Source organism: Sceloporus undulatus, chromosome 3 (assembly GCF_019175285.1).
Source record: "Sceloporus undulatus isolate JIND9_A2432 ecotype Alabama chromosome 3, SceUnd_v1.1, whole genome shotgun sequence".
Taxonomy (NCBI): domain Eukaryota; kingdom Metazoa; phylum Chordata; class Lepidosauria; order Squamata; family Phrynosomatidae; genus Sceloporus; species Sceloporus undulatus.
Genome location: NC_056524.1, coordinates 41,925,459 through 41,952,202, shown reverse-complemented (window position 1 = coordinate 41,952,202; position 26,744 = coordinate 41,925,459). Strand labels below are relative to the sequence as shown.

The window sequence follows — 26,744 nt, the reverse complement described above, 5'->3', positions numbered from 1 at the left end:
GCAGCAGAAGCAAAATTACATTCACCTCTTTAGTCCAGGTAGGTGTTGTCCAGGATATTTGAGCTTTTTAACCTTACAAACCACATATTTATACATTTTATCTCTAGTGATATCATTATCTTTGGTATTGCTAACAAGAGAAATAATTTACTTTTGGTTTATCTTTCTTAACTTTGATAGAGAAAACGTAGGAATGTAGCTAGCATATTGTATACTCAGGCTGTGTGTACTTTAAAAATATTTAGAAATATTTACCAAATATGCAGTTTGGATTTTCAGATCTTTGAAATAATAGAAACCTTTGTGTTTGTTTGGTTTTGAATAAAGTTCTGTGTGTTCTAAATTGATATTTTTCCTGCTCTTAGTTGATGATTTGATGTTCTGATAACATATTTTGCAGGACATGATTTTACTTGTATGCTGCCCTGAAATTCCATGATACAAAATGAAATATAAGTATTTTAATAAATAAATATTGGGTAGAAATTGGATAAATTAAAAAAGAATTGCTTGGAGCCCAAACTTACGAAACTGAAATGCATTTACCAGAACAAAATCTTAAACTTCACTAAATTCTCAGGGCTGGAGAAGACTGATTCACAAATTCCACCCAAAACACTGCTACATTAACATGGGCTGTATCTACACTGTTAGAGTGTAGCCAGTTTGACACCACTTTAAGCGCTTTGGCTCAGTGCTAAGGAATTCTGGGAACTGTGGTTTGTTGTGGCACCAGTGTGGAAGGAAGATCTCATGGAAAGCCTGGTTCATATGATTTTCACGGTATTGGTGAGACTTCTACTATACTGTAGAGTTGGAATATCAGACTCTATGATCTAAATCAGGGTATTTCATTAATGGACTACTATGCTTGCTCAGAACATGCACATTTTGTCCTTGTTCAGGCAATAGGTGCTTATGGAATATGAAATACAGGAGCATTTAATTCAAGTCCTAGCAAGACCTCTCCTCACTATGATCCTGGCTCTGTTCTGCCAGAGGCCAGTCAGCGATCAATCTGGTAATGCTGGCACAGCCATGAACCCAATATACAAAATATACAGTCGGCCCTTCTTATACACAGATTTTTTATACACAGATTCAAGCATACACGGTTTGAAAATGTTCCAAAAAAGTATAAATTTACCTTGATGTTCCATTTTTTATTAGGGACACCATTTTGCTCTGTCATTATATTTAATGGGACTTGAGCATACACGGATTTTGTTATACACGGGGGATCTTGGAACCAAACCTCAGCGTATAACAAGGGTCCACTGTATAAGCATAGAGTCTGTATCACTAGGAGTACAGTGGATACAAAATACATATGAGCACAGGATATTGTCTAGGGAGTGGAGTATTGTTATAACTATTGCTCCCATGCATGTATCTTGTGAGACCAGACCTATGCTTTTACATAAGAGTTTTCATTGAAAAAGCAAAGGAAAAACTATTTACTGGTTTACTATGAAGCCTATCTGAAAGAAGTTAGAAATACAAATATAACATATGTCCCATTAACTTGTCAAAATGAGCCAGCTTTTCTGAAAGCCATATATAATTTGTGACTCTTGAAACAGTACAAACGCTCTACAGATTTCCTGGTTAATGTGCAAAAACGAGAACACACTTTAGACTTCTTCCAAAAACTCAAATATTTATTATTTATAACTCATCAGAAAAATCCAGAACGGGGGGGAATGGTTTGGAGGAGGCGAGAGAGTGCCGCAACTAAGACTTTTTTTAGTTACTGATCTTTCTAGGTTCAGAACTGTTCTGGCTCTGGATGAGATTATGAAGGCTCATCCATGATGATGATGATGATGATGATTTACTGTATATACTCATGCATAAGTCTAGAAATTTAGATAAAAAAATTAACCCAAAAAACTGATTAAACTTATCTACGAGTCAATGTAAATACTGTATTTTAACTCTTATTTAAAAGAAGGAACCATCTCCTGTTATAATATGTGAAGCACCAACCCCCTCTACTCTCTCATCCATCCAGTCTTAAGCACAAAGTGTTATGTCTCTTGGAAGTTCTTTGACATTGTTTTGCTTTGCTTCATCCTTTTGATCCTTTGCTGTATGCCCCTAAATTTTACCCTTGACCTATCCACAGATCATAGCAAAATCCATAATTTTGGTCCCAAAACTTCCCCTTCACTTACACATGAGTTTGAGTTATAGTCGAGTGTATTTCTTACCTGTCTCTCCTCAAGGCTTGAGGCAGGGTACAACATAGATTTAAAAACTATATATAACTAAATACATGAAACCATTTAAACACATATGTTAATACACATACACATAGAATTAAAATCATCCAGACATAAAATTAAAAATGTACCAATTTTAAATTCTTAGTTTAAAATAGACTGGATAAGACCTGCTGGAAGAGATTGGTCTTTAATACTGTTTTAAATTCAGCCACGTTTAGCTGTCAAATCTCTCCAAGTAGTCATTCCACAGTCTAGGGATGGCCCATGAAAAGGTCTTTGGATGACAGTTGCCAGTCTATAGTCCTGTCCAGTTGACATAAATGTCCTCCTGAGAATCTGAGTGTATGGGGAGGATTATATGGGATGAGGCAATCCCACCAGTAACTTGGACCCAAAGCATGGAGGGCTTTAATGGTAATGACCAACACTTTGCCCAAAAATTAACTGGCAGCCAATGGAGTGATTCAAATATTGGTGTGATATACTCACTCCTAGTTGTACCAGTGATCAATCTGGTTGCAATGTTTTGAATTAACTGAAGTTTTCAGACTTGTTACAAAGGTAGCCCAATGTAGAGCACATTGCAAAAGTCCTGCCCTGAGGTTACTAGCTTTCGCACCACCATCTTTAGGTCTTCTGATTCTAAGAAGGATGCAGTTGGTGTATAGTAAGCTGGAAATATGCACTCCTGACTGTCCTGCTAAGGGAGGTCCATGTCACCCACATGGCCTGCTGGTATTGGTTTCAGTCTAAAGGAGCACTACAGTTCCTGCTACCCTCTAAGATCAGGGGTAGGCAATCTTTTTGAGCCGGGGGCCGGGTTGCTGTCCCTCAGACAACTGGGGGGGCCGAACCCAAAAAATAAATAATTAAATAATTTAAAAAAATATTAAATATATAAATAAACCAGGACAAATGTAGGACAAAATTTTCAAATGGAAGACACTTTTTTAAAAAAAAAATGGAGGACACGTGAAAAAATTTGCTAATTTTTTAAAAATGTTAATATAAATACGTGTTTCTGAGGCTTCTATAGACAATTGCTCCCCAAAGGCCCCGGCGGCAATCGGCGGCAAGACCAGGCTGGGGCCGGTCCCAAGGCCTCGCCGGGCCGCATCTGGCCCGCGGGCCGCAGGTTGCCTACCCCTGCTCTAAGATTGTTTGTTGTTATTGTGTACCTTCAAGTTGTTTCTGACTTATGGCAGCCCTAAGGTGAACCTATCATGCGGTTTTCTTGGCAAGGTTTGTTCAGAGAAGGTTTGCTATTGCCTTCCCTGAGGCTGAGAGAGTGTGACTTGCCTAAGGTCACCCCATGGGTTTAATGGCGAAGCTGGAGATCGAATCCTGGTGTTGAGAGTCATAGTGCAATACTCAAAGCATTATGTCATGCTGGCTACTTAATGACTGATCTTTTTTTCCTCCTAGAGGATGTCTGCTCATATAATTGTCAGTGCTCATTGATAACTGAGGTGTGCATTCTTCATTGCAGGTTGCATCTCTGTCATGGTGACGGTGCCAGAAACTGAGCGATACACAACTTTATTTGCCTCTGTGATACTCAGGTGTGACTACAGTACCTCAGCGCAACTGCAGGATGTGGTAGTTACCTGGCGTTTCAAATCCTTTTGCAAGGATCCCATCCTTGACTACTACACTTTTGGTGAATGCTTCTTTTTGCTGTTGACATCATCATTATAAAGCATTACTCTCCCCCCCAACTAAGAGAACCAAGAGGGTTTGTGAATTCATGAAGATTTATGATTATGTTGCATTATACAGTAATGTAATCTTGTTATTTTAAAGACATATATTTTTAATTGGATATTTTAAAAATATATTACAAATGAAGGTGAGGAAACCAGAGAGGAAAGAAGAAAGAGGGGAGAGTACATAAGATATGAACAAGGGGTAGGATATGAACATGAACTAAGTATATTCATGAATATAAGCTCACTAGTTTTCCAAAAGCATATTTCCTTGGTATCTATAAAATATGTGTTAATGTGTAGCTAAAGTAGTAAGACATTACCGACAGATGGCCATTTAGCCTCTGTTTAAAAACCTCCAAAGAACTCCACCATTCTCCCAGGGAGTGTGTTCCACTGTTGAACAGCAATCCCTGTCAAGAAGTTCCTCCTAATGTTGAGGTGGAATCTCTTTTCCTGTAGCTTGCATCCACTGTTCCGGGTCCTAGTCTCTAGAGAAACAGAAAACAAGTTTGCTCCCTCCTCAATGTGACACCCCTTCAAATACTTAAAAAGGGCTATCATATCACCTCTTAACCATCTCTTCTCCAGGCTAAACATATCCAGCTCCCTAAGTCGTTACTCATAGGGCATGTTTTCCACACTCTTCACCGTTATCTTGCACCAGTTGGACACAGATAAAAGAGTCGTTTACTTTCTAGGGCTTTTAAAGTCAATTACTCTTTAACATTTTTTTTATTTAAGTTAAGTGGCATTAATTTTTGAACCTTACCACTTTGTCTGCAGCCTATCAGGCAAGCTTAGATCTTGGCCAGGATCCTTCTAATGACTGTAATGACAACCAACGAGAAGTGCGGATTGTTGCTCAGAAAAGGGGGGCAGAATGAACCTGTTCTGGGTATCGATTACAGACAGCGGAAGATCACCATTCGAAACAGTAAGTGTTTACTGGGACATTAAAGGAAAGTGAAAATGAACAAGCCTAATAATTGTCTAATTTATTTTGGAAATGATATAACGAAGTGCAGTTTTGACCATCCCAGTGTCCCCTTTGTGCGCTAAATTTGTGGTTGAGGTTTCATGCTATCATCATTTGAGGATGAAGTCTATGCAAATACGGGTGCATATCACTAGAGTCTTCATAAAAGGATAAGTGAATGCATCATTTAAAACAACAACAACCTGAAACTATAGTAACTGGAGGGTTAGAACAGTGTGCATGGTTTTTATAGTGTATCTTTCCCCAGAATAATTGCTCTGTAGCAACAAACTATCTTTAATAAAAAGGTTTCTTGAAGGGTGTACCACTTCTAGAAATTATGTTGCTCAGGAAACTCACTTGGAAGAAACCAGAGAAACATCTCAAGGTGCTCAATTGATAGAGGTTTTTATTGGTTAAAAAATCCAATGCATTTCAGCTTGTATATGCTTTCAAAGGCCTAATTTAGGTACTACAGTATATACAATTATAGAAAGAGACAACAGATAAATACATAATAAAACATTATGCTGTATTATATATGAAATTATTACAATTGTACACTGCCTATGGCATGTCCATAACTACAGTGGACCCTTGTTATATGCTGGAGTTTGGTTCCAAGATCCCCCATGGATAACAAAATCCATGGATGCTCAAGTCCCATTAAATACAATGAAATAGCAAAATGGTGTCCCTTATAAAAAATGGAAAATCAAGGTTTGATATTTAAAATTTATACTTTTTTTTAACATTTTCAAACCATGGATGCTTGAATCCATGTATAAAAATCTGTGTATAAGAAGGGCCCACCATATTTGAAATATAACATCAGAAATTTCTGGAGCTGTGAAATTCTTAACAAAAATTATTGATCAAAACTAAACATATTAATAAGCGCTACAGAGGGGTTTTTTATGTCAACAAAGCAGGGTTGTTACATAACATGCAAGTACACTTTACTATAATTAGGCTGAAGGAAACTTCAGAGGAAATTTTAAGAAATAGGGGAAGGTCAAGTTCCTTATTTAGCCCTCCCTTAAGTGACTCATTTCTTGGAACAACATCATCCTGCAACTGAACCTAGATTTTTGGCTATAAAAACAATACTATTATTAAGTGACAATACAGTTTAAAAGAGGTAAAGTGGACTTTAAAACTGAAAACTTTGGTCCCTATATGTCTAATGGTATGTACAGGCCATAGGCAGTGTGCTGTTGTAATAACGATTTCATATAATGTTGTACTTTGTATTGTTTTACTATATAGTTGTGTATTGTCTAATCCTGTGAATTTATTTGGCTCCCAAAGAAGGTCTTTATGAGCATATATAGGCCAAAATGTGTTGGGCTTTTTTTCACCAGTAAAATCATCAATCAGTTGAGCGCCTTGAGATATGTGTCTGTTTTCTTCTGCAGATTCTATTGGTTGTTCCCTGATTTTTGCTTCCTTGGGAAAATCCCTCACCATCATCACAGCACCAGTTATGCATACAGTTGCATCCAGGCTGACTGCATAAACACTCCTACCAGTTTTTGGAGGGGTAGGAAATCAGTGTAGGCTATATGTAGGTGTGATGTGAAAGGTTATTTGTGCATCCAGTTACAATGAAAGGCCTAGTTGAAAGGCATGTTAACCACCAAAGAAAATTCCTTTATGGAGGAAAGGAATGGGGTTCTTGTCCAAAAGACTTTTTCCACAGTTAATTTTGCAACCAAGAACTTGCTGTAGTGCTTGGAAAACAAGCTAAATATAACCCTATTATCTATTTTCATTTCATCCTCTGTAGATGCAGATCTGGTAATCAATGAAGTGATGTGGTGGGACCATGGAGTCTATTACTGTACTGTTGAAGCTCCAGGAGATACATCTGGTGACCCAGACAAAGAGGTTAAGCTCATTGTTTTGAGTAAGTAGCACCATTTTTTTTCAGTATAGCATTCTTTCCCCCCCAACTCTTTTCTTGCCATCTATTATATTGACAAGAACAAAGTATGGAAATAACAGGATCCTAAAGATAGGATCAGGTATATTCTGTGAACTCAGAAACTCATTTTCTAATAAGTAAGTAAACTTAGTATTTTAGCCTTCAGCTAGCAGTGGGAATAAGCCCCAGTTGAAGTGATGGTTGCATTTTTAAGTGTTTTAAACATGGTGCTGTAATAAATATGCAGAATTCAGGAGGGTACAGGTTTTCATCTTAGAACCAAAGGTATGGTTGAGAAATACCAAACCTTTCTCCTGCCCTGAGCCTCTATGCAGTTCTTCTCCTCAAAGACTAGGCTGAACTTCAGACTGTGTGTATTGTATGCCTTCAAGTCATTTCCAACTCTAAGTCAAACCTATCATAGTTCTTGGCAAGATTTGTTCAGAAGAGGTTTGCCATTGCCTTCCCCTGAGGCTGAGAGGGTGTGACATGCCCAAGGTCACCCAGAGGGTTTCATGGCTGAACTGAAACTTGAACCTTGGTCTCAAACCAGTATACCACGCTGGCTCTGAATTTAAAATTGCTGGCTAGTTTTAACTACACTCTCCTGAAATATGCCAATGGGATATCATATACTTTTTTGTAGAAAGGTTTATTCTATATTAAGGTAATTTTGTTTTGTGTATATTGAATTATAGAGGCAATGGGGGAAGGAGCTGGTGGGAGAAGTTGAGTGAATAAAATGTTGAGCGTGATTGGTGAATAGATTTGAATAAAGATGGTGATTGACAATAGGAAGTGGGGAGAATGGATGTGGAATGTAAGGTGAGGATTTGGTTTAGATCAGTCAGGTTTAGGAATAAGTAGTGGGCTTTAAGAGTCTGAGTTAGTAGTTTTTTTAGAGAAGGGTATGAGCGAGAATAAAATGTTTGTTTTAAATATATTGAATTATTAATAATAAATAATAAAATATAAATAAAAACTTTATTTTTATACCGCCCTTCCAAAGATCAGGGCAGTTTACAGCATGTTAAAACAATAAAACACATCATATACATCAAAACATCTTAAACAACAAAATTAAACAATACATAAACAGAATAAAAGCCCTGTTAGCCTGTCCTCTTTGCCACAGAAGAGGAAGGGAGGCCCACTGGACTCTAGTCGGGGAATGCATCTTGAAATAGAAAGGTTTTAAGATCCTTTCTAAATTGGGCCAGGGAGGTGGTCGAGCGGAGCTCAATGGGCAGCGTGTTCCAAAGGGCCGGGGCGACGATGGAAAATGACCTCCTCATAGTGGAGGTCAACCTAGCCCCTGGCACCCTAAGTAGTTGCTGCCCAGATGTTCTGAGGGTGCGGGACGGATTGTATGGGGAGAGGCGGTCCTTCAGGTATCCTGGGCCCAAGCCATTTAGGGCTTTATAGGTCATTACCAACACCTTATATTGTGCCCGGAAGCGAATAGGCAGCCAATGCAGATCTTTGAGCACCGGTGTAATATGGCTGGCCCTGGAAGTACCAGTGACCAGCCTGGCTGCCATATTCTGAACCATTTGTAGCTTCCGGGTTTGATATAAGGGTTGCCCCATGTAGAGTGCGTTGCAGAAATCCAATCTCGAGGTTACCAGAGCGTGTACTACCGTTTCAAAGTCCCTCTGGGCCAGGTATGGGCGCAGCTGGCGAATAAGCCGAAGCTGATAACAGGTGTTCTTGACCGTCGCATTCACCTGAGCAGTCAGGTGAAGCGATGAGTCAAGAAGCACCCCCAGACTGCGCACGGAGTCCTTCACAGGGAGCGTGACCCCGTTCAGGACAGGTGGAACTACCGCCATTCCTGGACCAGGGGAACCTATCACAAGTACCTCCGTTTTCTCTGGATTCAATTTGAGTCGGTTTTCCCTCATCCAGCCCATTACTGACTCCAGGCACGCCACGAGAGGAGAGACGCCATCCTCAGTCACTGCATCAGTCGGAGACATAGAGAAAATTATTTGGGTGTCATCAGCGTACTGATAACCCCATGCCCCATGTCTCTCCCAGCGGTTTCATGTAATGTTAAATAGCATGGGAGACAGAATGGCTCCTTGAGGGACCCCAGTTTTAAGGGCCCTCTCATCGGAGCACACGTCTCCCAGCTGCACCATCTGGGACCTCCCAGAGAGGTAGGACCGGAACCACTGGAGCGCAGTGCCCCCGATTCCCACCTCTGCCAGGTGCCCCAGAAGGATACCATGGTCTATGGTATCGAAAGCCGCTGAGATGTCCAAGAGCACCAACAGGGACACGCTTCCCCTGTCGATGCCCAGACGGAGATCATCGACCAAGGCGACCATGGCCGTCTCAACCCCGTAACCTGCCCGGAAGCCAGTTTGAAATGGGTCCAGATAATCCGTTTCTTCCAAGACCGCCTGAAGCTGGATTGCAACCGCCCTCTCGATCACCTTCCCCAAAAATGGCAGCAGCGAAACTGGCCGATAATTATTATGAACCAGGGGGTCGAGGGAGGGCTTTTTTAGTAGTGGTTTTACAATGGCCAATTTTAGTGCAGATGGAAATTGCCCTTCCCTCAAGGATGTATTAATAATCCGGCATAACAATAAAGTTACCGCCGGTCCCCCCTGGGCCGCTAGACATGAGGGACAGGGATCGAGAGAGCAAGTTGTCTTCCGAACACTTCCGAGGATCTTGTCCACATCATCGGTACTTACCAACTCAAACCGATCCAGTTTAATAGAGTCCACGGAGGCTCTGGACGCCTCTACCCTAGGTTCTGCTTGAATGTCGGCGTTAAGACCTTCGCTTATGCGAGAGGTTTTATCTGCGAAGAAGTTATTAAATTGGTCACAGCAAGCCTTAGAAGGTTCAAGAATCTGGTTCAGGGCAAGAGGGAGCTGAGTTAGCTCCCTGACCACCCTGAACAACTCTGCTGGATGCGACTCCGCGGACGCGACATGAGCAGCATAGAACGAGTTCTTAGCTGCTCGTATCGCCTCTCCATAGTCCTCTAACAGTTGGTCTAGGAGAGCCTTGTCGTCTAAGCGAAGGTGTTTCCGCCAACGGCACTCTAGCCGTCGCAGTTCCCGCTTCCTTGCCCGGAGATCTTCTGTATACCAGGGCTTACACTTGGAAGCGGGCCTGAGAGGGCGCTTAGGAGCAATACTGTGTATAGCCCTAGAAAGACCCGTATTCCAGATACCGGTGAGGGCATCAACAGAGTCGCCGTCACCTCCAACCATGTGCCCCTCTAAGGCTTCCTGGAACCTTTTGGGTTCCATCAGCCTTTGAGGGTGGACCATCCTAACAGGTCTGCCACCCCCCGGGGGGGGATCTGGGTAGAGACCTTGATTTTTGCCTCCACCAGGAAATGATCCGTCCATGACAAGGGGGAAATATTAGTTATTTCCGCCCACGGATTTTCCGCATCCGAACAGAAGACCAAATCGAGAGTATTACCCGCACAATGCGTAGGACCCACAATCAGCTGGGACAGGCCCATGGCCACCATGGTATCCATGAATTCCCGAGCCGCACCGGATGGAACATAGCTGGCCGTGAGAGAGATGTTGAAGTCACCCAGGACAAGTAGCCTGGGTGTCTCCAGCATCAGTTCAGCGACCAGCTGTGTCAGCTCGTTAAGGGAGTCCGTTAGTGCACGGGGTGGCCGATAGACTGGATAAGACCTGCTGGAAGAGATTGGTCTTTAATGGGGCAACCCTTGTACCAAACCCGGAAGCTTCAATTGGTGCAGAATATGGCAGCCAGACTGGTCGCTGGTAGTTCCAGGACAGACCACATAACACCTATTTTAAAAGATCTCCACTGGCTACCCATTCGCTTCCGAGCTCAATACAAGGTGTTGGTTTTGACCTATAAAGCCCTAAATGGCTTGGGCCCAGGGTACTTGGAGGACCGTCTCTCCCCATACAATCCGCCCCGCACACTCAGAACATCTGGGACCAATTTGTTAGAGGTCCCTAAATCCTATTTGGTGAGGACCTCACAGAGGGCTTTTACTATCGCCGCACCCTCATTGTGGAATAAGCTCCCTATAGAGCTCCGTTCCTCTGCATCTTTAGTTTCTTTTAAGAAACAATTAAAAACGCATCTATTCCAGCTGGCTTTTTTCACTCTAGGTAATAGTGTTCTTTCTCTGCTCCTTGTTGTTGTTTTTCGACCCCGGATTAGTGCAATATATTGTCTTTTTCTTGCCCCTAGTGAATTGTGATTTGTATAGATTCCCGTTCCTACCCCTAGTAATGATGTTTTTAAACTTTTTATATTGTGATGTTTTATCTGTATTTTATTGTTTCTTGTCTTGTAAGCCGCCTTGATCATGCAATTGGAAAGGCGGGATATAAATAAAAATTATTATTATTATTATTATTATTTAATACTGTTTTAAATTCAGCCACGTTTAGCTGTCAAATCTCTCCAAGTAGTCATTCCACAGTCTAGGGATGGCCCATGAAAAGGTCTTTGGATGACAGTTGCCAGTCTTTAGTCCTGTCCAGTTGACATAAATGTCCTCCTGAGAATCTGAGTGTATGGGGAGGATTATATGGGATGAGGCAATCCCACCAGTAACTTGGACCCAAAGCATGGAGGGCTTTAATGGTAATGACCAACAATTTGCCCAAAAACTAACTGGCAGTCAATGGAGTGATTCAAATATTGGTGTGATATACTCACTCCTAGTTGTACCAGTGATCAATCTGGTTGCAATGTTTTGAATTAACTGAAGTTTTCAGACTTGTTACAAAGGTAGCCCAATGTAGAGCACATTGCAAAAGTCCTGCCCTGAGGTTACTAGCTTTCGCACCACCATCTTTAGGTCTTCTGATTCTAAGAAGGATGCAGTTGGTGTATAGTAAGCTGGAAATATGCACTCCTGACTGTCCTGCTAAGGGAGGTCCATGTCACCCACATGGCCTGCTGGTATTGGTTTCAGTCTAAAGGAGCACTACAGTTCCTGCTCTATATATATATATAGCATTCCCAGAGGCCAAAAGTGTATGAGACACAAAAATAATACTTTATTTACAGAAACTGAACATAGCAAAACAGGACTGCAAGGGAACCGCGGCGGGACTCTGTTTGTTGTTATATAGCATTTATGGCTATATGGCAGCAGAAAAATAAAGAGCTGGTTTCCAGTGGGGATAGAAGTTGCATAATATTTGGCATAGGAACCCTTGAGGGTATCTGGTACGTCCCCATAGTGGTGGCAGTGGGACAGGAGGAGGTCTTTACGCTGGTGGCAGTGGTGGGGACAAAGGAAAAACCTCACTACTGGTAGTAGCGGTAAGATTGTGGAAGTCTTCAAACATGGTGGCAACGCTGATTTAGGCAGAACCTTATATCTGGTGGGAAAAGTGGGAGAATAAGGGGCAGGAGCCTCACAGCAAACTTCAACAGTTTATAAAATTGTGTTGTTTAGTATGCCAGTTTAAAGTCTGGATACAGTGGTAAATTGTGTTAATTGAAAGCAGAATGAAAACTTTGCCTCATAGCAACACTGGATAAGGAGGAGGAGGAAGTGCTTGAGACTAAGGTTTGCTCACATAATAATAAACCATAGTTAATTGTTACATCCGAAATGAAGCCACTCTTGTGTGAAAAATTTCCACCGGTGCATTTATTGCTCTTCCTCCAATGTGATATATTCCATCCGGTGCCAGCAATGCTTTTCTACACTTCACACTGGACAAGCAGAACAGTCTATGCAAGAGGATAAATGGACATAAATCTGATGTTAGAAATGCCAGTGCCCCAAAACCAGTTGCAGAACATTTCCACCTTCCTAGACATATAGTAAAGGATTTACAGGTTACAGTCCTTGAACAAGGAATTTGCAAATAAAAACTATAAAGTGAAATAGCGGGATTTAATTATATTCACAAATTCTAATCCATTAGCAGAAGTATTATCAAAGACAATGGCTTCATGACACACTACATATATTAATAGAAGAGTTTTCACTGCTGCACATATAACAAACGGAATCTTCTCAGAGAGAATTTTGAACCCAGAGAAATTGACTTTTGGTAAGCAGATTGCCCTATACACTTGATTATAAATTGACCTCATTTATAAATTGAGGGCAGATTTTGGGGTCAACATTATGGATTTTGATATGATCCATGAATAAGCTGAAGGTAAAACTTACAAGTATGTAACAACAGATGTGAAGAATGAATCGAAGAAAACCTATGGCAAAGAACCTACAAAATTCCAGCAGGCATAACTGTGAACTGTGTTCACACAAAAGGATGGATGGACGAGAGAGTAGAAGGCATCAGTGGTTTCAGAACACATTACATTCTTGCCTTTCAATATAGGAATCTTCTTCTTTCTTTTTCTTTTTTTAATAAAAGTGAATGTAAAGTACTTACATTGACCCGTGGATAAATTGACTCTGGTTTTTTGGGTCAATTTTTTGACTAAAAATTTTAGACTTATACATACAGTGATTGCTTTCACACATCTGTAAAGATCTGAAAGACTTGTATCACTTCACCAATCCTTTTTAAAAATTTAAGGAAATGGACATGATCTGTATCTTTCTGGATCCTATTACATTATATCCTGCAACTGTATCAATATGCTTTATACCTGTGGCTTAAATATCACTTTGTATTGCATCTGAAGAAATGGGTTTCTATCTACGAAAGTTCCTGCTAAAATAAAAACCAGTTAGTATTAAAGGTGCTGCCACATGCCTTTTTCCCTCCCTGTCCTTTCCTCCTCTTTATGTGTGAAAGATAGTTCATATGAGATAAGGAGCCATGTTACAAAAAGACTGGATAAAATTACTTTATGTTGTAGAGGGTGAGTTATAGATATCCAGCCAGAAGAAATTTTAATAATAATGATAATAATGATAAAGAGAACAGTAAAGCTATAACAGACTTGTCCTCTTCTTCTCATCAGACTGGCTGACAGTAATCTTGATCATCCTTGGTGCCCTCCTCCTTCTCCTGCTGATTGGAATCTGCTGGTGTCAGTGCTGCCCTCAGCATTGCTGCTGCCATGTGCGTTGTCCCTGCTGTCCAACTCGCTGCTGTTGCAATGAAAAAGGTAAATCATAAAGCCAAGTTTTTGCCCCATACAGCAATTCATAGAAAAAACAACAAAATAGATGTATGAAATCAAGACTCTTTTCATATGTAATTCTATATCCAGGCAGATTTTTTGACATTTCTGCATAGGATTAGGGGACAAGGGAAGGAATGCTACCTTATAATATGCCTTTTTAATGCTATCTGAAGACATCGGGTGAAGGAAAAATTGAGGCTCTATTAAGATCTTCCTTGCTGTGGTCAGATAAATTTGACGAGCTGGGAGTGGGGATACTGAGGTTAGGGTGGCAAGGTTTGAAGCCTTGCCATGTTCTCATTAAATGGCAGCATAAATTAATCACTTGCCTTGAATCAAGAAAAAACATAACTAGCACTGATTTTGGCTCACGGTGTCTTGTGATTGTGCTTCTTTAAAACACCAACTGAAAATCTGTTTCTTTTGCTCTAGTCTTGCAACGACATCATTTCTTGAAGCAGGCTCGACAGCTTTTGCCATGGATGACACACCATTCCCAGTCATCTTCATACCAACTAAACCCACTGCTACAACGAGGTAGTTCATTTAGTGCCATAAACTCTGTGTAAATAGGCGGAAACTGATAGATGTAGTCTTACCTACAGCAATAAAACAAGCATAGAATTCTTTCAATCTGGTTTAATAAAAGTATTCTTTGTATTACTCAATATGAACACTATAATCTACACAAAAACCTTTTTAAAAAGTCCTAGTGCAGTGGTGTGGAATCATGTAAGTTTACAGAGATTGTTGGGAATGCAGCTCCCAACAGCCTTAATCATCATAGCCATTGGAAGATGCAGTCCAGCATACAGAAAGCACATGATTCCAATCAACTGTCTATAAGAATGTATATATAATTTGTGGGGTTGAGTCATTAGAAAGATCCAGAGGTGAAAAACAGTAAAAGGTAAAGCAACCATGGGATATTTGAACAGTCAATGAAATTTCTTATGTAAGGCTTCAAGAGGAATTTTTCTTTAATCTAGATTGGGGAATTTTTGACTGTCTAAGTAGAATCATAGAATTGGAAGAGACCGCAAGGGCCATCCAATCCAACCCCCTGCCATGCAGGAAATTTAAATCAAAACATCCCTGACAGATGGCCATCCAGCCTTTGTTTAAAGACCTCTAAGGAAGGAGTTTGTTCCACTGTCAAACAGCCCTTACTGTCAGAAAGTTCCTCCGAATGTTGAGGTGGAATCTCTTTTCCTGGAGCTTGCATCCATTGCTCCGGGTCCTGTTCTCTGGAGCAGCAGAAAACAAGCTAGCTCCCTCCTCAAAATGACATCCCTTCAAGTATTTAAACAGGGCTATCATATCACATCTTAACCTTCTCTTCTCCAGGCTAAACACCCCCAGCTTCCTAAATCTCTCCTCATAGGGCATGGTTTCCACACCCTTCACCATTTTAGTCACCCTCCTTTGGACATGCTCCAGTTTCTCAACATCCTTTTTGAATTGTGGTGCCCAGACTGGACACACTGTTCCAGATGGGACCTGACCAGAGCAGAATAGAGTAGCACTATTACTTCCCTTGATCTAGACACTTTACTTCTATTGATGCAGCCTAAAATCGCATTGACCCTGTTAGCTGCCACATCACACTGTTGACTCATGTTCAGTTTGTGGTCTACTTGGACTCCCAGATCCCTTTCACACGTAGTCTCATTCAGCCAGGTGTCACACATCCTATATCTGTTAGTTTCATTTTTTCCACCCTAAGTGCAGTACCTAACATTTCTCCATGTTGATGTTCATTTTGTTAGCTTTGGCCCAGCTTTCTAATCTATTAAAGTCATTCTGAAGTTTGATCCTGTCCTCTGGGGTATTAGCTACTCCTCCTAGTTTGGTGTTATCTGCAAATTTGATAAATATGCCCCCAATTCTGTCATTCAAGTCATTGATAAAGATGTTGAATAGCATTGGGCCCAGGACAGACCCCTTTGGGACCCCACTGGTCACTTCTCTGCAGGATGAAAAGGAGCCATTGTTGAGCACCCTTTGGGTTTGCCAGTCAACCAATTACAAATCCATGTAACAGTTGCCTTGTCTGGCCCACATTTTACAAGCTTGTTTGCAAGAATGTCATGGGGAACCCTGTCAAAAACCTTACTTAAATCAAGATATACTATATCCACAGCATTCCCTTCATCTAACAAGCTGGTAATTTTATCAAAGAAAGATATTAGATTTGTCTGGCATGACTTCTTTCTCTGAAACCCGTGTTGACTTTTTGTGATTATGGCATTGCTTTCTAGATGTTCACAGACACTCTGTTTAATGATCTTCTCAAGAATCATTCCTGGTATAGATGTCAGACTAACTGGACAATAATTGTTGGGCTCCTCTTTTTCCCCCCTTTTGAAGATGGGGACAACGTTTGCCCTCCTCCAGTCTGCTGGGACTTCTCCTGTTCTCCAGGAATTCTCAAAGATTATTGCCAATGGCTCCGATATTACATTTGCCAGTTCTTTTAATATCCTTGGATGTAGTTCATCTGGTCCTGGAGACTTAGGCGGGTTACAGACCGCCAAATAGTACGTATACAATACGTACTAGGGGAAGGGGCGGTGCTTCCACACACCCCTAACCCTAGTACGTATTGAATATTACAAGATGGCGGCGCCCTGTTCATACACGCGCTGCCATCTTTACGTATCGGACGCTGAGCGTCCGTACGTGTCGCAGCCTTTATGACGTAGCGAGTGCGCCCTGGCGCCTTGCTACGTCACAAACGCGACTCAAAAGAAAGCTCCATTTTGGAGCTTCTTTTTCGGTCCGCGCGGGAGCCGCGCCATCTGAAGGCTCCGGCTCCCCCGCGGACCTGGCGGCGGTCTGTACCCCGCCTTAAATTCATTTAGATTAACAAGGTATTCCTGTACTATCTCTTTGCTTGTTCTGTGCTGAAATTCCCCTATTCTGTCCTCTGCTCCATTATCCTCAGATTGAGCACCCTTTTCCTTTTCTGAGAACACACAGGCAAAGAAGGTGTTGAGTAATTCTGCCTTTTCTCTGTCCCCTGTTAGCATTTTGCCATCTTCTCTACGCAGTGGCCCTACCATTTCCTTCTTCCTTTTGCTGTGGACATATTAAAAAACACCTTTTTGTTGTTCTTAACCTCTCTAGCAAGTAGTGTTGGATTTAGGGCCAGCTCCATGGTTAAGCAAAATGAGGTGCCTTAGGAAGCAAATGTTGGGAGGGAGCAAAAGCACTTTTCCCCCAGTTTTGCCTTACTAGTGCTGTATGACTCTGGGAAAAGTGCGTCTGTTAGTATAGTGTACCAGCAGGCTTCGGGCACTTTGTGAACACATACAGTCACAGATAGCATTGAAGAAAGATTCAACTACCAGTTCAGTAAGCTTCTGTTATATGGACAGGAAAACGGCTCATCTTCCTCTTCACCTCAGACAGCAAAATGTCTGGCCTTGGTGGAATAGCACAATGGCTTTCTCTAATTGTGGGTTTCTTATTTCTTAGATGTGTCTATACAGAGCAGCCAGCCATTGATGCCTCCATTTGCTCCAGTGCCTCCCAACAACAGGTTCTTAGATCATCTTGAGACTGAGATCAGGAACCTCAACCTTTCCCAGCCTGTTCCTTCACGCCATGTTGGGGTCAGTCGACATCCTAGCATCCTTTCTTCTCTTGGCTCAGAGATTGTTGAACGCAGAGTAATCCAGCTACCTCCTATAATTGAGCACATCCCATCTTCTCAGAGAACTAGCAGTTCATCACGGCCACGTCAGTCTATCCGTACCTCAAGACCTCAGAGCACCATAAGGGAGGAAGAAAGGGAGGGGAGTAGGCGGAGGCGGCGTTTGTCTCTAGACGATGATTTCCACTCTAGTTATGAGCAGGAATCATGGGAAAGAACACCGCACCACAGAACTGAGAGGCAGAGAGACGACAGACGTTATGACCGGTCTCGGAGTTCTAGGCCAGACATAACAGCCTCATTGTATGGTAGGAACAGTCTTCACTCCTATCCAGAGGCGGGTAGGAGGGAAAATTCCAGACAAGAGTACTCCGACAGAAGATACCAGCGTTCAGGGCGACAGCCTTATCGACAGAACAGTGATCGCCGGACCCAACGACGACATCGCAGCTATTCTCCCCCTTCCCAACGGGACTCTTGGAGTTCATCTGATGAGTATGAGCGCTTGCAGAGGAAAAGCAGGCAATATTACCAGCACCGCTCCCCAGACTGGGCAGAAGACAAACCTCCTAGTTATCAGTCAGTTGAAAACAACTCAGCCAAAGGGGGCATATCCAGAAGCCGGACAGAGCGACAATCAGTAAGTACAGCTTCTTGGTAATAAATACTAGGTTTCAGTATGGACAAACAGAATATGGTAGGTGGTTCATATGATAAAACTGAGTAATTCAATGAGAGTCTGAGAAGATAGGCAACAAAACAATTCTTTTTTATTAAAGTGCTCTTTCTTTATATACCTTTAGAATGAAAAGATTCAAGATATAATTGTGGTGTATACATTTTTTTAGTATACTTGGTGAAGTATTTATTTATTTCAGTGTTTAGTAATCTCTTTTCCACCCACCAGTGTGCTCGCACCATATGCGGGTGCACTATACGCGGCTTTCAGCTTATGCTGAAGCCGTGTGACAAAGGAATGAATGGCATGTGCACTCTGCTGTGCTATGAGCACGAGCTCCATTATATTGAATGGAGCTCAAGCATACTTGTTTTTCAACTTACACGGGGGGGGGGGGGGGGGGCGGATCCCCGTGTAAGATAAGGGTCCACTGTACCACAAAATGAAGACATTTCTTAAAAATATTAAAAACCTATTTAAAAAGCAGTTTTAAAACCTAAACAATGGCTTGGTCTGTCCATCAGTAACTCAGCAATGATGGAACGAGCCTACCTTCCCTGGGAACATCAAAGCCTTGTGTCAGGTACTCATCTGTCTAGTCTTTCAGAGTGATTTCCCATATAACAGAGCCTCTGATGAAGACCTCAGATGTTGCTTAAAGCTCCCTCTTTTGGGTTTGGAAGCCCTTCTTCTTGCCCCAGAGCAGAAAATGACACACAGTGGCCAAGAGAGGAAGTGTTAGTGACAGCTCCTTGGCTGGTGTGGTTTTGCTTCCTGCTCTTAGATATGCAGAAATTCCATGCAGCAGCAGCTTCTTAACCAGAAAGATACGTTCCCTCTCTAGCCTACTCTGTTTTTGCTTTCTGGAAGATGTTTTAGTTGTGAAATAGTGTCTAATGTAATTAATGGAGTAGATAAGGGAGAACAAATGAAAGCATCCACCAGAAAAGACAGATGTGCTCTTGGTCATTCCAAAGTTAAATTAGGGAATGGGGATTCAACATGTGCTAGAGGAGTTTACAGTTGTTCTAAAGCAGTGGTTCTCAACCTTTGGGCCTCCAGATGTTTTGGACTTCAATTCCCAGAAGTCCCAGTCAGTATGCTCATTGTTCAGGAATTCTGGGAGTTGAAGCCTCAAAAATCTAGAGGACCAATGGTTGAGAACCATTGTTTTAAAGACACAGCTTTGCAGTTTGGGTTCCCCTCCTGAACATGAATGCCCCAGATTTCTGGCTTTTGCAGTAATGCATTCACACAATTAAAGCTAGTACGTCAGCTGTGCCTGTTCCAGAGATGCCACATCTGTCCACAGTGACACATGCCCTAGTTATATCACTTTTCATTTAGTATAACATACTTTATGTGGGGTTGCCTTTGCAAGAATGTTCAGAAACCTTAATGGGCCAAAATATTACAGCCAAATCTTTCCCATTGGAACAGCTTCATTAGCTACCAGTCTATTTCTTGTTCAAAGTGCTGGTTATGACCCCAAAAGCCTTATATGGCTTGCTTTCTGGGGGGAAAAACATATGCTGCACTGGGAGTCCCTCTGTGCAGCCTTCAGATGTGTGTTGGCTCTTCTTGATAGTAAGTCTATTGAACTCTCCTCCAAAAGATGCTAGTCCAGCACCCTTTCTGATTTTCTTCCACTTGGGAAGCAAGGATCCTTCTGTTCATTTGGACAGGCCTACAGCAATTGCCTGCCTGACATGAAATGTCTAGACTTTTTAAATTATTTATATTTATAATTAATATTAAGAAGTTTCAAACTGTTTTAACATAATTTGGGTGTTTTTTAACTGTATAGCTAGTTAAATTTGTATGCATATCTGTTAACCTGTTGGCCAAGACTCTGTTCAGTGTTGGCAGATCATGAAACATTTCGGACATACATTAACTAGGATTTTCCTTCACCCCTGTATGCAACCTCAGTTTGAGACATTAGGATGTACTCTCACAAATCAGGGACTGGGACAGGAAATCCCAAGCAACAGGATTCAGTTTTGCAACCAGGGAGGAATTAAGATCCCATGCCCTCCCAGCCCTGAAATGCAAACAATGATCTGGGAAAGCAATGGTGGTTCTTTTTCCCCAGCCACACAACTGTATGTAGATGCTACCCTAGATCTCCCTATCATCCTTACTACTGATTTGCTGTGAGAGCGGACCCTGGTGCCTCAAATGAGATGGCATACTGGGAAGGGGACAAGTTGTCCTTGTGCAGGGATGTACTGGATTCCTCCTTTTTCCACAACCTGAAAATGAATACATGTACTGGTGTTGACAGGAGTTTACACCAGTGTGCATCACAAACGGATTTCTCACCATGGTATTTTTACTAGTCCTTTAAAAAAAAAAAAAAGATGGCAACCAATTGATAATTCAGGCATGGGAGAAATAATTGAACAAACAAACAAGCAAGTGTGAGTGCCTTCAGGGCTCACCCAAGATGTTTTACAGTCTAAACTGGAGCAGCAAATATACCATCACTCCAGTCAAAGTGATAGGAGATTATTGCACACAAATATCCCCAACGGGATAGATATACATTTATCTGCCAATGACGGATCTTACCACACTGCCCTATAGTCAGTCCATAGGCAGCCCGTATACAGTCTGGGCTTGTCACATATCTTTTCAAGAATGGAATTACCTCCAAGGAGGCAATGAGATGGATCTCTTCTGGAAGACCATTCCACAATTTCGCAGTGGCTGCTGTAAAGGCTTTCTCAGAGGTTGATATAAGCCTGGTTGATTGGTGTTCTAGTACATTCTTGTCAGTTATTCTGAGAGTGCAGGGCAGATTGTGTAGGAAGAGGCGTTCCCGCAAGTAATTTGGGCCCAAGCCATTTAGGGCTTTAAAGGTAATAACCAACACCTTGTATTGCACCCGGAAGCTAATGGGCAGCCAGTGAAGAGATTTTAAAATGGGTGTGATGTGGTCAAACCTGGACAAACCGGTGACCAATCTGGCTGCTGCATTTTGAACCAATTGAAGCTTCCGAACTTGGTACAAAGGTAGCCCCATGTAGAGCGCATTACAGAAATCAAGACAAGAGATTACCAGCACATGTACCACTGCTTCAAGGTCCAGGTAGGGACGCAGATGGTGTATCAACTGAAGTTGATACCAAGCACTCCTGGCCATCGTATCCACTTGAGATGACAATTGTAACGACGAATCCAGGAGTACCCCCAAACTGTGAACTTGGTCCTTTAGGGGAAGTGCAACCCCGTCCAGGACTGGTTGACAAATCTCCTTCCTGGATTTGGGGTATCTATTGCAAGTACCTCCATTTTCTCTGGATTCAGCTTGAGTTTGTTTTCCCTCATCCAGCCCATTACTGATCCAAGGCAAGCATCCAGAGGAGAGATGCCATCCTTAGTCACTGCAAAAGTCAGAGGCATAGAGAAGTAGATTTGGGTGTCATCAGCGTACTAATAACACCACGCCCCATGTCTCTGGATGATCTCACCCAGTGGCTTCATATTAATGCTTAATTAAAAGATTTAATATCATAAGCTATGACTGAAGAGGACTCTGATGCTCTTTCTGGCTTCTAATAGCGGCTTTCATTTTCTCTTTTAGGAAAAAGGCAGTTCTCGCAGTGGAAGGAGTGTTGTTCTTTAGCCCCATTTCAGCTTGCCCACTGCACAAAATGAAGTGACTTTATCTGCCCACTTGAGACATGTTTATCTTTGACTGTCAGCATTAACCATCAAGCACCTCATGATATCAAGGAACATGTTTCTCCCCATCAATTCAGTTTGTAACTCTTTACCTTAAGTGCCTCAGTGTCCAGTGAGATTCCCAGTGCAGTATATTTCTGACTTACATAGCTATTGCATTTGGGCAGGACTTGATAACAGTTTTGAACTGATACAGTTGTATCTGGTCTGGATTGTACCCAGTGTGAAGCATTTTAAGCCTTCAGGCCCAAGTAATAATATTTGACAGTCCAATAGGAATAAATGAAACTTGCTCAATCAAGTGTCTCTAGTCTCCAAAACATTGAAAAGCAGTGCCTTTTTAAATTTTACACTTTTCTTTCTTTAGAAATTCAGAAATGGGATTCTCAAGTCTTCCAATAGATGTGTTGCAATGGATTCTGCATTATCAAAATTGGTTTAAATTGTTTTGGGAGTCACACACAACCATATAGATAAACATTACTTTTTACAACTCAGTGTTGCTAATTTGCTATTTTAGACATACATGAAAAAATGTGTAAAATCCTAATTTAATAATACAATCCATGAGTTACCTACTATTTGTTTGAAGCAGGTTCTGTTTTTCATAGGACTCTTGTTCAGGAAAAATGAGAAGTTTACAACAATCCTGAATTTATATAAGAGCATATGAAGTTTGTATGAGTTAAGAGTTAAATAGATGTGTAAATATACAGTTAATTTTTAACAAACGTCTGGGCAAGTTTGGGAAATGCCCTTCCGGAATAAAAAAAAATACCCCTGAAATTTGCAGGAGTCTGAAAACCTGTATTCAATAAACAATTCAGCAACTAACTAGGTGTTTGATTTTAGCAGAGCATCAAACAATGGCTATGTTGGCTGGGGAACTTGGTCAAAACCCCCCAACATTTCCAAGTTATGGAATTTAGCTGAATCAAGTCCTGTAGGAGCTATCAACAACTCCATTCAGAAAACCAGAGGGAAAATAACAGGGAATGCAATTGTATGTTTTTCAACCCATTTTCATATAAGCAACCACAAAGAGTTACAAATTTGAAAGAGCTATAGCTAGCGATAGATTACTTTTAATTACTTTTACTTTTTTAAAGGTAACTTTATTTGTTCTTATTATACTTCATTACTTATTTACCTGTAGCTGAATGTGTGAACCTGTCTATACAGGCACCTGCTGGGCAATGCTGGGCAAGTCACATGCTCTCAGTCTGCAATAGCAAATCTCCTCTGAATAAATCTTGTCAAGAAAACCCAATGATAGGTTCGCTTTAGGGTCACCATAAGTTCGAAATGACTTAAAATCACACAACAAAACAATATATACAGATGTGCAAAGCCTTTAACTCCAGTAGTGTAATACCAGGTTCCAAGGCTGTGAAATTATTTTGCAACATATTCCTATGACTCATTTGAATCTCTCTTATACAGGGATGCTGAGATAGAACAGCTTATTCTAGTACAAACCCTTCCTTTATGATAAAACAAATATTGCATAGCTAAGGTTAAACTGTATTGAATTTGGCTGATTCAAATGGATTTTGAACTTGGAACAAAGCAGCTTAGGTTGCATCAAACTTTGTAAGTATTGTTTGGCATAAGTAATTACTGTATGAACTACATAAAATGGTCCAGGAATGTGATCAAGTAAAACTTAACCCAAAACCAACCTTCTAAGGGAGTGGTCCCCAAATGGTGCTGTTTAAGGGATTTTGGGCTTAAGCTCCCAGAGTCCCAGACTATTGGCTAATATGGTTGAGGCTTCTAGGAACTGAAGTCCAAAATCTCTTAAAGAGCACAGTTTGGAGAACACAGCATGTTATTGCACAATTATTTATTAGGAAATAAAGCCAAGGAGAGCCAGTGTGGTGCAGTGGTTTGAGTGTTGGACTAGAGCTCTGGAGACCAGGGTTCTACTCCCCATTTGGCCATGAAAACCAAGGGTGACCTTGGACATGTCACATATCTCATCCTCAGAGGCAAACCCCCTCTGAACAAATTTTGCAAGAAAACCCTCTGATAGGATCTCCATATGTCAAAGATGACTTGAAGGCACGCAGCAACAAGACCTGGCTCATAGATGCAAATATAATGCATAATCATGAGCACAATGTGTGAATGAATATACTGTAGTCTGTTGAGGAGATATGGAAACTCCATTCAACCACAAAGCATACTGTCTAACTTTAGTCACTATCTCATAGCCTACCCCCCTAGCAACATTGTTGTCATGATACAAAATTGGTTTTTTGCCTTGAGCTCTAAGTGGTGGGAAGGTAGGATAATAAAAATATATGTGGTACAAGTTGAATATCCATTATCCAGAAATCTGAAATTTGAACTACTCCAAAATCCAAAACTGTTTGCATGGGTGGCTGAGATAGTAACACCTTTGCTTTCAGATGGTTCAATGTACACAAACTTTATTTCAGGCACAACATTATTTAAAATATTGTGTATAAAATTAGATTCAGTCCCGGTGTATAAAGTCTATATAAAACATAAATGAACAGACTTGGGCCTTATCTCCAAGATATCTCATTATGATCTGAAACACTTCTGGTCCCAAGTATTTCAGATAAGAGATACACAATGTGTATTATCATTCATATGTACAAAATATCCATGTATTTTGTAACTATCAATGGACATTTATCCCGCAGCCCCAAAGTGGATAAAAATTAAAAAAATTTAAAAAAAATTGGATTTTGTTAGAATCCTAGAAAAATCCTTGTTTTATCTCTCTCTCTTCTCAGATGATGCATCAAAATAGAGTATACCCATTTCCAGTATTTGCAAAAGTACTGTATATTGCAGTCACATGGAGACTGAAAGCTGTATTTTGCAAGAATCACTTGGCATTTTTATAAGACACAGTATAAACAAAAATATCTTGGCATAACAAGTTCACCACTGATGTGCCAGGGATAGTAAAAAGTAGCTGACAGAATCTTTACTCTGATTGCCTTTTAACCTCTACTATGTGCCTTCTACCTTTCTCTTCGCCCAAGATATAATCACGTTTTCTATTTAAATATAACTAGTTCTGTAGAACTAGATTTCTAGAGACTGTCAAATGTATATAAATAAAAGTCCAGAAAACACAATCTTTTATTTGTCGGTTTTTGTCCTTGGACTTATTTTTCCACTTTGCAAGAGTGAAACTTGATCTTTCTATTCTTTGAACCTTAATAGCAATACTGAATACATCCGAGATGCAAACAGGGAGTGGAATGGCTATTGGGCCACACAGCTGCCATGAAGGCCACCGGTACGCTCTCTTGCCCTGGACTCTGAATGTTTATTTAAATTTCCCAAAGTGTCCCAGAGTGACTTTTCCCTCACACACTCAGGAGTTCTGGGGAAATTTAACTGGTGCCTCTTCATCACTAAGAGCTGATGTTGCCTGACAACTTCTGCTACCACTAGGGCTCCTTTAACACTACAGTTGGCCCTCCACACTGGTGGCTTCGACTTTTGGGGATTTGTTTATTTGTGGTCTTGATTAATAAGCTCTCTGAGAATCTCTAGATCCTCTAGCGCAGCTCTGCCAGAAGTTGACCATAGAGCTGTGCTGGAGAACCTAGAAATTCCTAGAGAAAACACTTCTCTAGGCATTTGTAGGTCCTCCAGCATGATTCTATGATCAACCTCTGGCAGATATTGACCATAGAGTTTTGCTGGAGGACCTAGAGATTCCTACAGAGGTGTTTTTTAGGCAAAAAGAATAGTGGCTTTTTATTTACTGTTTTTCCACGTTCACAGGGGTCCTTCATTCCTAACCCCAGCAAATGTGGAGGGACCACTATACACAGGTTTAGTGCTATAATTCCACTTTAACTGTCATGGCAACTTCTTATGGAATCCTGGAATTTTATAGTTTCTAGAGAGCACTAATCTGGAGGAAAATTCTAAATACTCTGTAAACTGCAACTCATAGGAATCCACAGGATGTTGCCCTGGCAGGTGAAGTAAAATATAGCACTATAATTGTATAGTGTGAAAGAGACCTAGGTAGAATCAAGGGCACCTACCTGAAGGGAGTATGGTAGCCAGAGGGCTACAATAAGGCAGTGTGCTTGAGGCATTCATTGAACTTCTGGTGGCCACTGTCTTCAAACCATCATTATGAGCTTTCAGAAGCATCCTTCAGCTGGAAGCAGAAGATCAAATCAATGTGGTTCTGTCTCTGGAGCCAGCACCCAGTGCTCCTAATGATGATATTCCAAAAATCTATTCATTTTCTTCACATCAAATTGTTGACCCCTTTTATTCCTTTTTCATAAAACACATCTTGGAATTTAAAAAGTCAGTATTTTTAAGGTTTCACCTGAAAATGACTGATGCATCCCCATTCACTGTGCTTAATACAAATGGGCAGAGTTTCTGTATCAGTTCTTCCTTTAGATTTTCAGCAGACAGAAGGAAATGCAAGGAGCTGGCAATGAAACAGTAGCTTCCTGCATGTGCAGGGCATACCATGAGCGAAACTGAGATCCTGGGTCTTGTTCCATTCACTTTCATCTCTAACCTGGTCCACCTCAGAAATGGGATCCTTTCCATGGCACCAAGCTTGTACATCTGGGGCCTCAGGCTCCAAAAATTTCCTGACATCTGTCCTCCGGTGAGTTTTCCTGTGCATTTATTAAATCATAATTTCCAAATCCAGATTATCCAAAGTAAACCGCTTTGATCTTATTGGAAAGGCGGTATATAAACATTATTATTATTATTATTATTATTATTATTATTATTATTATTATTATTATT

General features: G+C 41.1%; 1 protein-coding gene across 1 annotated transcript in view; it reads left to right on the top strand.

Annotated features, from left to right (window-relative positions):
• ILDR1 (immunoglobulin like domain containing receptor 1) overlaps nt 1-25,081 on the top strand; it is a 27,355-nt gene extending 2,274 nt beyond the window's left edge. Inside the window, 8 exon segments of the mRNA XM_042456732.1 lie at nt 3,718-3,888; nt 4,721-4,809; nt 4,811-4,871; nt 6,703-6,822; nt 13,771-13,917; nt 14,368-14,472; nt 17,416-18,233; nt 21,862-25,081. Of these exon segments, the coding sequence (XP_042312666.1) occupies nt 3,718-3,888; nt 4,721-4,809; nt 4,811-4,871; nt 6,703-6,822; nt 13,771-13,917; nt 14,368-14,472; nt 17,416-18,233; nt 21,862-21,903 (1,553 nt within the window). The 3' untranslated portion in view covers nt 21,904-25,081.
• Nucleotides 25,082-26,744: the final 1,663 nt, after the last annotated feature.